This window comes from Hyla sarda, chromosome 5 (genome assembly GCF_029499605.1).
Source record: "Hyla sarda isolate aHylSar1 chromosome 5, aHylSar1.hap1, whole genome shotgun sequence".
In the NCBI taxonomy this organism is placed as follows: Eukaryota; Metazoa; Chordata; class Amphibia; order Anura; family Hylidae; genus Hyla; species Hyla sarda.
In genome coordinates, this window is record NC_079193.1 from 90,411,268 (window position 1) to 90,426,755 (window position 15,488).

The 15,488-nt window shown below is 45.3% G+C and overlaps 1 protein-coding gene across 2 annotated transcripts in view; it reads left to right on the forward strand.

Moving 5' to 3' along the window:
• Positions 1–5,870: 5,870 nt before the first annotated feature.
• Positions 5,871–15,488, forward strand: part of GALNT15 (polypeptide N-acetylgalactosaminyltransferase 15) — a 34,855-nt gene continuing 25,237 nt past the window's right edge. For both annotated transcript variants that reach the window (XM_056519918.1, XM_056519919.1), the window contains exons 1-3: positions 5,871–6,755; positions 11,398–11,564; positions 15,252–15,456. In XM_056519918.1, coding sequence (XP_056375893.1) covers positions 6,277–6,755; positions 11,398–11,564; positions 15,252–15,456 — 851 coding nt within the window. In that variant the 5' untranslated portion in view covers positions 5,871–6,276. The remainder of the gene's footprint in view (positions 6,756–11,397; positions 11,565–15,251; positions 15,457–15,488) is intronic.

Sequence of the window (15,488 nt, forward strand, 5' to 3'; positions counted from 1 at the left end):
TGCACAGGGACCAGTTGCAATGGTTTGGGCTCAAATGGCAGGGGGCATATTATTTTGCTTCCAAGTTGACTTTCGGATGCAAGAGCAGCCCGTGGCTGTTTGACCAACTGGCCCAGGCATTGCACTGGCTGCTGGTTAATGTCTCTGGATGCAGCCAGGTCATCCATTATTTGGATGACTTTCTTCTGCTCAGTCGCCCGAGGGAAGAGCCGGACCAGTTGGTCAGATTGCTGAAACTGTTCACTGATATTGGGGTGCCAGTGTCTCCCAAGAAAACGGTCGGTCCAACTAAGTGTCTCACCTTTCTGGGAGTAATCCTAGATTCAGTCGCAATGCAAGTCAGCTTGCCCACTGACAAACTCAACCGTATCAGAGACACTATCCACAAGTACACGGTCTCCCAGGTCACGACCAAGGGCGAGTTGCAGAGCTTGCTGGGAATGCTGGCATTTGCTATGCGAGCAATTCCGCAGAGCAGAGCGTTCGTATCCAGAATATTGTCTTTGCTGCATGGTGTTCCTCATCAACACAGTAGGGTTTGGTTAGATTGCCAAGCCCTGGCTGACCTGAACATGTGGGATAGGTTCATGGCACAATGGAATGGGACGGCTATGTTTGTCCCGCCAGCCTCCGAGTTGTCCCCCAAGATCTGCACCGATGCGTCATCTTCCACCGGTTATGGTGCAGTGTGGGGCGGCAGGTGGATGGCGGGCCAATGGTCCAAGCAGGTATTGGCTCTGGCAGGCTTCAGCAGCACTTCGGCACTTTTTGAGGTTTTCCCCATTGTAGCAGCTGCAGTGACATGGGGCGACAAGTGGTCAGGGCAGACGGTGGAGTTTCAGTGTGACAATCAGGCGACAGTTGCCATAGTCAACAAGGGCAGTTCCAGGCATGCTACTGTCATGTCATTCATGCGCAAGCTAGTCTGGGTGTCCTTACAACACAACTTCAATTTTGTAGCCAGACACACACCGGGGGTAGACAACACGGCCGCAGATGCTCTGTCCAGGGCTAATTTCCATCTCTTTTCACAGGTGGCTCCGCAAGCAGACGCAGTAGGAACACAACCCCCTTGCCTGGCACAATTAATCTTGGACTGAATTATTACACACAGGTGGCCCGGGAGTTAATGTCGGACGCCTTAGCCCCCAATACCAGAAAGGCCTATCATGCAGCATACGACACCTTTAGGTCATATCTGTCGCAACATAGCATCCCCTTTTCTTACGACACCACTATCATTCTATCTTTCATCGGTTTCTGCTACTCTTCTCTGCACCTGTCTCATAGCACTATTAAATCTTACCTTTCGGGCATTCAGCATTTCATTTCTTTATCCCACCCAGACAGGCTATCTATCCTATCATCTCAGGCTGTCAAGGCTGCGCTCAGAGGGGTGGTGGCTTGTAGCGCCACAACGCCACCTCTCAGGAAACCGATCAGCGGCGAACTGTTCCGAGCCATGTCTGACGCATTAGCCAATAACCCGTTTGGCTTCGAGCGCAGTCTGATAATCAAATCTGCCATTTATCTAGCCTTCTATGGCTTCCTCCGGCCGGGTGAATTTTCATGTGTCAGGCGGGGAGCGACACATCCACAGAAGGCTAATTTAAGGTGGCAGGGTTCTTGGTTCGAAGTTTCACTGTCCGTCACAAAAACTTGCAGGTGGGGGGCGGTGGTTAAGTATTTTCCTTCAGGCAACAACTGGTGCCCGGTGGCGGTGTTGGCACAACTGGTTGAGTTCCTCCATGATAAGCCTCCGGAGTCGCCACTGTTGCCTTTCGGTGGGGGTGCTCTTACCACTTCTCTTTTCACATCGCATGTCCGCACGCTGTTTGGCAATTTAGGACACAACCCCAGAGAGTTCTCAGGTCACTCATTCCGCATAGGAGCAGCATCGGCGGCCTCCAGGCACAAGGTGCCTGTACATGTCATCCAGAAGTTGGGGAGGTGGCGTTCTGATGCATATACCACTTATGTCCCAGATCCCTCAAGGGAAATGGCAGAGGCATTTCAATTTTTGGCATTATAAATAAATGATACTTAATTACCCTAACTGGTGGTGTATTTTTGCCCTCCATAGGCGGACCCTCGACGCGGTTTTCAGGCACACCTCAACCGCAGTTCTATGTTATAAGTAGAGTTTTGTGTTAGGTCTTGGTAAATCTAGTTTCTTGCAGGTGGCCTTGGCAGGAGATAACAGGTAAGCCCATGCACGGTTCAAAGTCCTGACCACAAGTGGGAAGCCTATCAGGCTGAATTTGTGGGAGGGGCTTTGGCTATTTAACATCCATCGGCCCCTCCCTCTGGGCGTATGCTGGGTTGGCGAAACCCACCCTCCTCACCCTTTTCTTCATCACTATACATAAGGGAATGCCCTCTATAGGCGGACCCTCGACGCGGTTTTAAGGCACACCTCAACCGCTGTTCTATGTTATAAGTAGAGTTTTGTGTTAGGTCTTGGTAAATCTAGTTACTTGCAGGTGGCCTTGGCAGGAGATAACAGGTAAGCCCATGCACGGTTCAAAGTCCTGACCACAAATATAATTACTTTGTGATATACCCTTTGATGGCAATGACAGAGGTCAAACATTTTCTGTAAGTCTTCACAAGGTTTTCACACACTGTTGCTGGTATTTTGGCTCATTCCTCCATGCAGATCTCCTCTAGAGCAGTGATGTTTTGGGGCTGTCGCTGGGAAATCGGTCTTTCAACTCCCTCCAAAGGTTTTCTATAAGGTTGAGATCTGGAGACTGGTTAGGCCACTAGAGGACCTTGAAATGCTTCTAATGAAGCCACTCCTTCTTTGCCTGGGAGGTGTGTTTGGGATCATTTTCATGCTGAAAAACCCAACCACGTTTCATCTTGCTTCAATGTCCTTGCTGATAGGAGGCTTTCACTCAAAATCTCATGATACATGCCCCGTTCATTCTTTTCTTTACACATATCAGTCATCCTGGTCCCTTTGCAGAAAAACAGCCCGAAAGCATGATGTTTCCACCCCCATGCTTCACAGAAGGCATGGTGTTCTTTAAATGCAACTCAGCATTTTTTCTCCTCCTAACACAACCAGTTCAGTTTTACCAAAAGTTCCACTTTGGTTTCATCTGCCCATATGACATTCTCCCAAGCCTCTTCTGGATTATCCAAATTCTTTCTAGCAAACTTCAGACGGGCCCGGACATGTACTGACTAAAGCAGGGGGACACGCCTGGCACTGCATGATTTGAGTCCCTGGCGGCGTAATGTGTGTTACTGATGGTAGCCTTTGTTACTTTGGTCCCAGCTCTCTGCAGGTCATTCACTAGGTCCCCCCTTGTGGTTCTGGGTTTTTTGCTCACTGTTCTTGTGATCATTTTGATACCACAGGGTGAGATCTTGCATGGAGCCCCAGATCAAGGGAAATTATCATTGGTCTTGTATGTCTTCCGTTTTCTAATAATTGCTCCCACAGTTGATTTCTTCACACCAAGCTGCTTGCCTATTGCAAATTCAGTCTTCTCAGCCTGGTGCTGGTCTACAATTTTGTTTCTGGTGTCCTTCGACAGCTCTTTGGTCTTGGCCATAGTGGAGTTTGGAGTGTGACTGTTTGAGGTTTGGACAGGTGTCTTTTATATTGATAACAAGATCAAACCGGTGCCATTAATACAGGTAACGAGTGGAGGACAGAGGACACTCTTAAAGTAGAAGTTACAGGTTTGTGAGAACCAGAAATCTTGCTTGTTTGTTTGTGACCAAATACTTATTTTCCACCATAATTAGCAAATATATTCTTTAAAAATCAGACAATGTGATTTTATGGATTTCATTCTCTCATTATTTCTCTCATAGTTAAGGTATACCTATGATGAAAATTACAGGCCTCTCCCATCTTTTAAAATGGGAGAACTAGCACAATTGGTGGCTGACTAAATACTTTGTGGCCCACTGTATACAGCAATTTTATGCATGTCTTTTTTACTTGTAAGAAATATGGAAATGTGCATGCCTAAAAATGCAAACAGGGGGTATTTTAACAGATTGAAACATAAGGCTTTACATTTCCATATGTTTCCCATTGACTCCAAAAGTATACATCATGTACTTGTTTTTCATGAAGAAAAGAAAATAATGGTATTATATGAGATTTTGCACCATATATTTTTGCTAAATATCTTCTATGGAAGATATTCATTAAAACCTCTGAAGAGGAAAAGTTGACCAGTTGCCCATAGCAATCAATCAGATTGCTATGGGCAACTGTTGAACTTTTTCTCCGCTCAGGTTTTGATAAATCTCCCCTATGGCTACATCAAGCAATACCATAGGATTACACGGAGTGCATTTGCAGTGTATTTCACTGCATCGACTGCAGTCACAAGAGCGAGCTCCCTACTGCGGCCGGGTAGCTCTGTGTGTCCGCTCGTATCAGCGTTTTTCCTGCTGTGTAGTCACAGTGCCTGCTCACAACAACATGCGCTGCGGAAAATCTGCTGCTACAAGTGGACACCCAGAGCAACTTAGCCGCAGCGGGGAGCTTGCACTTGTCACTACCATTAGCGCATGTGCAACGTGAAAAATGCTGCAGATACGATCTGTATGACCCTTCCCTAAAGGGAATCCGTCATCAGTATCACCTTTACTAACCTGTTGGTACAGACTTGAAGTGCAGGTGACACTGATAAAAATGATACCTACTGTTTTTCGCTCTGTGCCTCTGTTTTTCTGAAATCCCTGCTATTCGGTATATACTAATGGAGGATTTTAGTGCACATGGAGTGTTCCCAATCCCTGGGTGAAATTTCTGGCCTCGGCATGGCCACAGCCATTATGATGCAGAGAGGAGCTCTATTCCGCAGTGGAGGAGGCTCAGCGCAGGAAGGAGGCTTCTCTAGGAAGATGCTCAGTGGACATCACCATGCACCCAGGGCTTGGGAGCGCCCCTTGTATACCAAGATCTTTTATTAGCATATTCTAAATAACAGGGATTACAGACAAACAGAGGCATGGAGTGAAGAACGGTATGTATCGTTGTCATCAGTGTGTGTGTCACCCATACGTTTATACCATAGGAAAGTACAGACGATACTGTTGACAGATGACCTTTAACATGTTTTCCAGGCATTCAAATATATATATTTAACAGATAGCAAAATCATGATGGGAATAGCCCCTAAGAAATGTACTACTACTCATTCCTTTACTGTATTCAATAACTTACATGAGATATGAGGAAAAGTCCTCTAGTTTTGTTATAGATTGCCACGCCATACTACTTACAGCACGGCTCTGCTTGCCGTTACTTACCTTCCCCCTACCCCGCAGCAATCTGGTCTGATGAAGGTCGTGTGACCGAAACGTTATATTTTGTTTGGATTGCAAAATAAAAATTACCACTTGTTGTATCAAAAATCACGGTGTGCCTAGTCTTGATATATATATGGTTATAGATTGCTAAACATTTATAGGTGCTCTTGTATCTATTGTTTGGGGTCAGAAATTACAAAATGTACTATGGCGCTATGTTTAGCATTAACATAACACACAAGGGTTTAAGAAACCTTGAACTACCAAGGCTAACTGTATTTCACTTCCACATTTTTAGCTAGGAGTATTATCAGTTTTATAGTTATATAGTGTACTATCACTTTGGCAGCTACAGCCCATACTTCAACATCATAGTTCACAGGACTACAAGTCCAGCTCTAAAGTACATTGTTATTGCAGAATATACTAGGGAAGGCAGATCCCAGGAAACATAGTGGGCGTTAGGACCAGGATGCAGTGACTAGGAGTGTCTGGCAGGGGAGAAGTTCTGTGCGAAAGGGAGGCAGTGGCTGCCTATTTACATCTGGTCATCAGAGCTCAGTATCACAACAGAGCAGGGAACACACAGCTGGGCTACTGCTGTCCCGTGCGGCTGCCATAGGATGATGACATTATTAGGGAATACAATTGCTTACTTTATTTGAAGAAGGTAATATTTAGAGGATATGGAATATTTTATTTTTACTAAAGATGTATAATGCTAAAGAAATCCCCGGGATTACAATTACTTGTTTGTTGATTCTCTTTATTTTCTTGGACTGACTGGAAAGAATATATCTAAAGAGTGCTCGTTGGTTTAGAAGAGAAAGAAAGGAAAATATACAAGAAAAGAAGATGCAAGTGGAATGTAAAGAGGAAAGACGGACCTGTGTGTAGGAAAATACATGTGAGTCGGTGAGGGAAACAGATCTGGAATGAAGATAATTGTAAATACCATGACGGTGTGCGCCTTACTATACAATACGAAACATGTTGTTGAGGAAGAGGTGCAAATCCCTGCTGTGCCAGCTGCAAATACTTATTCTTATGTTGGCATTAGTTCTGCTGCTGGTTATGGTGGCCATGCTAGATCCAGAAGTCCAGAGTGAGGACAATTCCATCTATCTTAACCAGCATCATGGAGGGGGAAGACAAGGATGGGCAGGTGTCGGCTCATTGCTGGAGTCTGTTGAAGAAGCCAATGAGTATAAGGTGGAGGTTCTGTCTCCTCTATCGTCTCTCAGGGATGAGGAACTAATAGCTATTGGGTTGTCTGAAAGCAGACGAAGCCTTGACAAGGTCAGGAAGAACATGTACAGGATAGTGAAGCAGCACAAGAGGAAGAATGAACATGATGTAGGTACTGACACTGACCAAACGGAACAAGCTAAGACTATAAATAGGTTCGATGAGGATGACAATCAGAAAATATCTTTACACAGGACAATACCTGAGGGCAGAAATGCGCTGTAAGTACTGATAATACTAATAAACTATAATACTAATAAACTATACACACTGTATAACTGCAGGACATGGGTTTCCTAGACCTAGGATTACTATTTGTCCTCTGTATAACTAAGGGGCATCGTTAGGGTGTTGAAGGTGGTCTTAAAAGATACATAAAGAAGCCCAAAGGCATGTACCCCCCTGGTTCCCCCCAAAAATTACTAAAGAAAGTATCATAACATTTAGAACTTAGATCTACCATGATTGCAATAGTTTATTAAGCACTTTAAATAAGGAGTGGCCTGGACCCTATGGGGGGTATTTATCAAAGGATTTATGTGGTTTTTTTTTTTACGTAACTTTGGCGCAATACTTTGGCGCAAAGTCTTTTTGCGCCAAAGTTTGGTGCATCTTCTCCACTCTCATTTTTAGAACTTTCTCAAAATCACACGGTCCTGTGTGTGATTTTAACTTTAGTCAGCAATTCATCATTTGCGTCAATCGATTTTCGACGCAAATCCCGTTTTTTGAGCGCAAATCCCCGCCAAGAAATTTTGCACATGGAAAACACACTTAGCAATGTCCGAAAATGTAAAGGCGTCAAAATACATTAAAAAACATTTTTGGGTGAAAGCAGCGACGCCTCCAGGGCTGCGCAATACTATCCTGCGACATAGTTGTCTCTGAGGGACCTTCCCCCTCCGTTGAGCCAGCATTGGACATGGCCACACAGGTTCAGGAAAGGTAAGCCCTAAAGCAGTGGTCTCCAATCGGCGGACCTCCAGATGTTGCAAAACTACAACTCCCAGCATGCCCGGACAGCCAACGGCTGTCCGGGAATGCTGGGAATTGTAGTTTTGCAACATCTGGAGGTCCGCAGTTTAAAGACCACTGCACTAAAGTAACAAAAAAAAAAAAACTACCCAAGTTAAAAATAAAATCCATTTGACATGGTGCCTATAAACCCCACAAAAGAAAATAACTCCTGTCGCTTGCTGATATACTGCAGGAGGGACTCCGGAATGGCTGCTCTACAGGGTAAAATACGCGTCTTCTGTGGTGGTAAGTTCTGTGTAAAAGGCGCTGTGAACAGCTGATTTCAACAATTTGAGCCAAAATTACTAACAACTTGCACCAAATGCTAAATTTGGTGCATGTCCACGAAAACCAAAGTGAAAAAAAAAAGGGTAAAAAGAAACTGTCAACCGGCAAAATTGATAAATACCCCCCTATGTCCATATATGTATAAACCCTGCCCATTAATGCATCATCCTCCAAAAATAATAGTGGTGCACTGTAATAGTGCTGCCCATAAAAATGATGCCCCCTTTGTGCCACCCAAAGAAATATTGCCCCTATATAGTAATAGTGCCCCATTTGTGTGTTGCCCTTTCCAATTATGAATGTTGATCATTCCGTAGGCGCTCCTGTGCAGTCTGCAGCATAACACAGACAAGTGTGGTACCATGTTTGCATTGTGGCAGCCTGGGACAGTGTCCCATCCAGGAATTTTCGTGGCCACATGCCATTTTAGACCTGTAGTTAACTCCTGAACATAACCTCAGTGCAGGCCAGCGTAATGCAGTAACGTCATTGCATCTGCCCGTGCTGACAGCAGGGGGTCACAGAGTGAATGGCGGAGCTGTTGACAGCTCTTCGCTCCTTTATTATATTCAACTATATCTGTATCCTGAGAACAGGGTATAAGGTAAAAAATCGGATTATGCCCCCAAATGCTTGATGCTAGCAACACCTCTGGTGACATCAGGATTAATTGTTGATTAAATATAGACTCAAGTTCAGTGTTGACCGTCTGGGTCATGCACAGGAGAGTCAGCAAGGTACACAAAGGGTCAGGCAGAGGCATGTCAGATGACAGGCATACATCAGTTGCAGGATAGCAGAACAGAAACACACACCTTCACTATGGCACAACCACAATATTGCTCAGGCACAGGTAACAGAGCAGAGCATCCCTTACCGTATTTTTCGCCCTATAGGACGCACCGGCATATGACGCACCCAATTTTAAAGGTGCAAAATCTAGAAAAAAAAAGATTCTGAACCCAACAGTGATCTTCAACCTGCGGACCTCCAGATGTTGCAAAACTACAACTCCCAGCATGCCCTTACCTGCCTCCTCGGTGTCTTCTCCGTTCAGGGATCCCCTGTATTCCTCGTCATCACGTCGTCGCATACGTGCGTCGGCGTGCGTAACGACGTGATGGCGGCGACGGAGAGCGAGGATACCCGGCCGGCAGCAGAGACGTTCCGGAGCGATGGGGACACAGCGACAGCGATGGAGCGACATCCAGGGCAGCGGTGACAGGTCCGGAGCGGCTGGGAGTTGTAGTTTTGCAACATCTGGAGGTCCGCAGGTTGAAGACCACTGGTATAGGAGGTAATAATCACGTGTCCCCGCTGCTCCGGACCCGTCACCGCTCGTCACCGCTGCCCTGGATGTCGCTCCATCGCTGTCGCCGTGTCCCCATGGTGTCCCCAAGACTCCAGTCATCTTCTTCCCCGGGATCCACGCTCTCCGTCGCCATCATCACGTCGCCGTCATCACGTCACGTCGAAGGAGAGCGCCTGCCATGCAGGGGATCCCGGCACGGAGCAGACACCAAGGAGGCAGGTAAGGTCCCTCCCGGTGTCCTGTAAGCTATTCGGGGCGCCGCGATTTCCCCCCAGCGGTCCCGAACAGCCGGGTTAGTGTCACTTTCCCTTCAGACGCGGCGGTCAGCTTTGATCACCGCGTCTGAAGGGTTAACACAAGGCATCACCGCGATCGGTGATGTCCTGCATTAGCCGCGGGTCCCGGCCGTTGATGGCCGCAGGGACCGCCGCGATAGGCGTGTATTCGCCGTATACGGTACATACCGTATTTATCGGCGTATAACACGCACTTTTTAGGCTAAAATTTTTAGCCTAAAGTCTATGTGCGTGTTATACGCCGATACACTCCCAGGAAAGGCATTGGGAGAGAGGCCGTCGCTGCCCGCTTCTCTCCCCCTGCCTTTCCTGGGGTCTAGAGCGCTGCTGCCGGCCCTTCTCTCCCCCTGGCTATCGGCGGCGCTGCCCGTTCTGTCCCCCTGACTATCGGTACCGGCGCCCCATTGCCAGCACCGATAGCCAGGGGGAGAGAAGCGGCACCGACAGCCAGGGGGAGAGAAGGGGCAGCGGCACCCATTGCCGGCGCCGCTGCCCCGTTGCCTCCCCCCATCCCCGGTGGCATAATTACCTGGGTCGGATCCGTGCTGCTGCAGGCCTCCGGCGTGCGTCCCCTGCGTCGTTGCTATGCACGGCGCGGCGCACTGACGTCATGCGCCGCGCCGTGCAGCGCATAGCAATGACGCCGGGGACGCACGCCAGAGGCCTGCAGCAGCGCAGACCCGAACCAGGTAATTATGCCACCGGGGATGGGGGGAGGCAACGGGGCAGCGGCGCCGGCAATCGGTGCCGCTGCCCTTTCTCTCCCCCTGGCTATCGGCGCCGGCAATGGGGCGCCGGCACCGATAGTCAGGGGGACAGAACGGGCAGCGGCACCAATAGCCAGGGGGAGAGAAGGGCCGGCAGCAGGGCTCTAGACCCCAGGAAAGGCAGGGGGAGAGAAGCGGGCAGTGACGGCCTCTCTCCCCCTGCCTTTCCTGGGGGTATATCGGGGTATACACGCGCACACACGCACCCTAATTTTACCATGGATATTTGGGTAAAAAACTTTTTTTACCCCAATATCCTTGGTAAAATGAGGGTGCGTGTTATAGGCCGGTGCGTGGTATACCCCGATAAATACGGTAGGTAATACAAGGCAGGGGTAGGTGCGGGACACATTATAGAAGTGCGCACTGGCCCTTTGATTTGCAGCCAGTGCATGGCCCCTAGAGGACAGACCAGGAATACCAGCCATGGGGGAAGAAGAAGGAGAAAGGTCTGAGAACGGAAGCCATAGTAGACTCTGGTGAGGTGACGTAGAGAATACAGTCCAGTGGCGGTGACTGCGTGGACATACTACTTTCTGGCGGGTGCCAACTTCTGGTGTTACAGGCCATTTATAACAGTATGTCTTGGCTTATTGTCAGTAATGTCACAGAACAATAGGAGCATAGGAATTTAGCTTGCATTTTATAAATAGACTCTTTAAAAGGGATAAATTGCAGATATAAAAGGGATATATTGCAGGATAAAAAAAATATAAAAGTAATAATAATAATAATATGGTTCTGGGGTGGGGGAAAAAAAAGGCATACTTACCTAGCCCTGGTCCCCTGCAGCTCCCACTTGGCTCTGTCCAGTCCCCTGATCTTCTCTCTGCCCGGAACGCTCATCTCAGAGGCAGAGAGAAGACAGAAGATGCAATATGTTTACATTATGTATTTTATATAAACTCTATAAATAAATATGGTAATCAAAGGTGGACATACCCTTTAAATAAAATCCTGCTCATTATAATGTTTGATGTTCCATGTTATTAGCCTGGATGGCCACTACATATTATGTGAGACATGCAGTGTTTTTCATATCTGTTCAATTATATCCTACTACAGATAGGTATATATTGCTTTTGATTGTGTCAATATATTATAATTGTGACAACTATTATACATAGGTATGTTGGCACAGAAATGAATTCTTTATTTTTATCTTAATGTTTTATATAAACAGATGTCTCGAGCAATCGTACAATGAGAATCTTCCTACCACTAGCGTTATCATCACCTTCCACAACGAAGCGTGGTCTACACTGCTGAGAACTGTTCATAGCGTTTTAGACAACTCTCCAAAAAAGATCCTGAAGGAAATAATCCTTGTAGATGACCTAAGTCACCAAGGTAAAGCTTAAATTGCAGTCAGTCCTGAATAAGAACTCTTACCTTGTAATCATTTGTAAGCACTGAAGCCGGTGATTAAGAACCTTGTCATTTGTAAACACCTTCTGTGAAGTGTCATCTCCATTACTATTACTAGAGTTTTAACTACAGAGTTAGTCATAGAGGTTCTTTTATGTCTGCACTAACCTAGTCAATAACAGGCATCACACACTATAAACTCAAAACAATGTATGCACTACAGAAACCTTAGGAATTACAGTGGGCCCTCAAGTTACAATATTAATTGGTTCCAGGGTGACCATTGTATGTTGAAACCATTGTATGTTGAGACCATAACTCTATGGACCTGGTAATTGGTTCTGAAGCCACCAAAATGTCATCCAAAAATAGGAAAAAGTGAGGATTAAAGATAAATAAGTAGATAACTAATACAGATAAAGCAAATCCTTACATATAAAAGTAAGAAAGATCTGCTGGGAGCGGTAAATCACTGTCTATTTCAGTGTTTCCCAACCAGGGTGCCTCCAGCTGTTGCAAAACTACAACTCCCAGCATGCCCGGACAGCCAAAGGCTGTCCGGGCATGCTGGGAGTTGTAGTTGTGCAACAGCTGGAGGCAGCCTCTTTGGGAAACACTGGTCTATGTAGAGGACAGGAGCTTCTTCAGGGTCCTGTACAGAACACACAATGTCCTAAAAAAAAGGAAAATGGAGCCGCCCTCACCTGATGCCCAAAGGAGAAGCTAACCCTGGTACAGGTAAAGAGTACAGAACATGTAATACCTCCCTGTACTGTAGGGGGTGCTACCAGACACCAATCAGTGCATACACTTCAGTAATACAGGTAAAGAGTACAGAACATGTAATACTTCCCTGTACTGTAGGGGGTGCTACCAGACACCAGTCAGTGCAAACACTTCAGTAATACAGGTAAAGAGTACAGAACATGTAATAACTCCATGTACTGTAGGGGGCGGTACCAGACACTAGTCAGTGCATACACTTCAGTAATACAGGTAAAGAGTACAGAACATGTAATAACTCCATGTACTGTAGGGGGAGCTACCAGACACCAGTCAGTGCATGCACTTCAGTAATACAGGTAAAGAGTACAGAACATGTAATACCACCCTGTACTGTAGGGGGCGCTACCAGACACCAGTCGGTGCATGCACTTCAGTAATACAGGTAAAGAGTACAGAACATGTAATACCTCCCTGTACTGTAGGGGGCGCTACCAGGCACCAGTCAGTGCATGCACTTCAGTAATACAGAGGTTTTACCAGTGAAATATCCATTCTGATTGGTCGGTTCTTCCAGCCATTGACACATTTTGCAGATTCCATAGCATTGTATGTTGAGTCTGGTTTCAAGTTACAATGGTCCAGAAAAGACCACTGTATGTTGAAACTATTGTAAGTTGAGGCCATTGTAAGTTGAGGGATCACTGTATTGATATTGCTTACAAACCTGTAATTTTAAATGTTTGAGGAATCTTAGAAGAAAAGTGAATTTACAATACAAATCACCAAATCTCAATCTAAACATCGATTAGTTTTGTCTAGAAAAAGTTGTTTTTTCTTTTTCAAAGTGCTCCACTTCCCTGGAAAAGGCATATCATTCAGAGCCCTAGGATAAAATCCCTTGGAATGTGGACTTACTTAAATAAAGTAAATAGCAAATTAGCTTAGATGTAAACAAGTTTCTAAGTGAGGCTTGGGCTGGCATGAGAGTGTGCAAAAATGTGGGAACAATTAAAAAAATTCACAGCTGATAAATCACTACTGGTGCCAGAAAGTTAAACAGATTTGCAAATTACTTCTATTTAAAAATCTTAATCCTTCCAGTACTTATCAGCTGCTGTATGCTCCAGAGGAAGTTCTTTTCTTTTTGAATTTATTTTCTGTTTGACCACAATGCTCTCTGCTGACACCTCTGTCCATGTCAGGAACTGTCCAGAGCAGGATTGGTTTGCTATGGGGATTTGCTCCTGCTCTGGACAGTTCCTGGACATGTACAGAGGTGTCAGCAGAGAGCACTGTGGTCAGACTGAAAAGAAATTCAAAAAGAAAAGAACTACAGAATACCTCTGTAGTATACAGGAGCTGATAATTACTGGAAGGATTAAGATGTTTTAATAGAAGTAATTTGCAAATCTGTTTAACATACTGCCACCAGTTGATTTAAAAAAAAAAAAAATGTTTTCTACCGGAGTACCCCTTTAACCCCTTAACGACGCAGGACGTATATTTACGTCCTGCGCCGGCTCCCGCATCATATCGCGTGGGTCCGGGCGCTAATCAATCGCGGCGATGTGCGGTATTAAAACTTTAGAAGCGGCGGTCAAAGCTGACCGCCGCTTCTAAGGTGAAACTGAAAGTATCCCGGCTGCTCAGTCGGGCTGTTCAGGACCGCCGCGGTGAAATCGCGGCGTCCCGAACAGCTGATCGGACACCGGGAGGGCTCTTACCTGCCTCCTCGGTGTCCGATCGAGGAATGACTGCTCCGTGCCTGAGATCCAGGCAGGAGCAGTCAAGCGCCGATAACACTGATCACAGGTGTGTTAATACACGCCTGTGATCAGTATGAGAGATCAGTGTGTGCAGTGTTATAGGTCCCTATGGGACCTATAACACTGCAAAAAAAAAGTTAAAAAAAAGTGTTAATAAAGGTCATTTAACCCCTTCCCTAATAAAAGTTTGAATCACCCCCCTTTTCCCATAAAAAAAATAAAACAGTGTAAAAAAAAATTAAAATAAACATATGTGGTATCGCCGCGTGCGTAAATGTCCGAACTATAAAAATATATCATTAATTAAGCCGTACGGTCAATGGCGTACGCGCAAAAAAATTCCAAATTCCAAAAAAGCGTATTTTGGTAGCTTTTTATAACATTAAAAAATGAATAAAAAGTGATCAAAAAGTCAGATCAAAACAAAAATACCAATTACAATACCAAAACAAATTTATACCAATAAAAACTTCAGATCACGGCGCAAAAAATGAGTCCTCATACCGCCCCGTACGTGGAAAAATAAAAAAGTTATAGGGGTCAGAAGATGACATTTTTAAACGTATAAATTTTCCTGCATGTAGTTATGATTTTTTCCAGAAGTGCGACAAAATCAAACCTATATAAGTAGGGGATCATTGTAACCATATGGACCTACAGAATAATGATAAGGTGTAATTTTTACCGAAATATGCACTGAGTAGAAACGGAAGCCCCCAAAAGTTACAAAATGGCGTTTTTTTTTCGATTTTGTCGCACAATGATTTTTTTTCCGTTTCGCCGTGCATTTTTGGGTAAAATGACTAATGTCACTGCAAAGTAGAATTGGCGAAGCAAAAAATAAGCCATAATATGGATTTTTAGGTGGAAAATTGAAAGGGTTATGATTTTTAAAAGGTAAGGAGGAAAAAACGAAAGTGCAAAAACGGAAAAACCCTGAGTCCTTAAGGGGTTAAGGGAAATGCATCACCTAGACTCTAGGTGATGTATTTCCCTTAAAGGGGTACAAATTATCCTAATTCCAAAATGGTCAATTACGTAGTTTAGACACCTTAAACCTAAGCTAAAGTTTACAATTTAGACACATATTGATGGCTTCTGGTGGTGTACAGAGGATTTAAAAATGATGTCGCTGTCCAAATACAACTGGACCAAAATGTATATGTTCTTAACTCAGGTCATCTGAAAACTGCCCTAAGTGAATATGTCTCTAGAATTGGCGGCGTAAAGCTTATAAGAAGCAACAAGAGATTGGGAGTCATTGGAGGTCGGATGCTTGGGGCTGCGAGGGCAACTGGAGAAATCCTTGTATTTATGGACCCACATTGTGAGTGCCACCATGGATGGCTAGAACCTCTTTTGAGCAGAATAGTGAATAACAGGTGAGAGGTCAAATATGTTGTATTCACATATT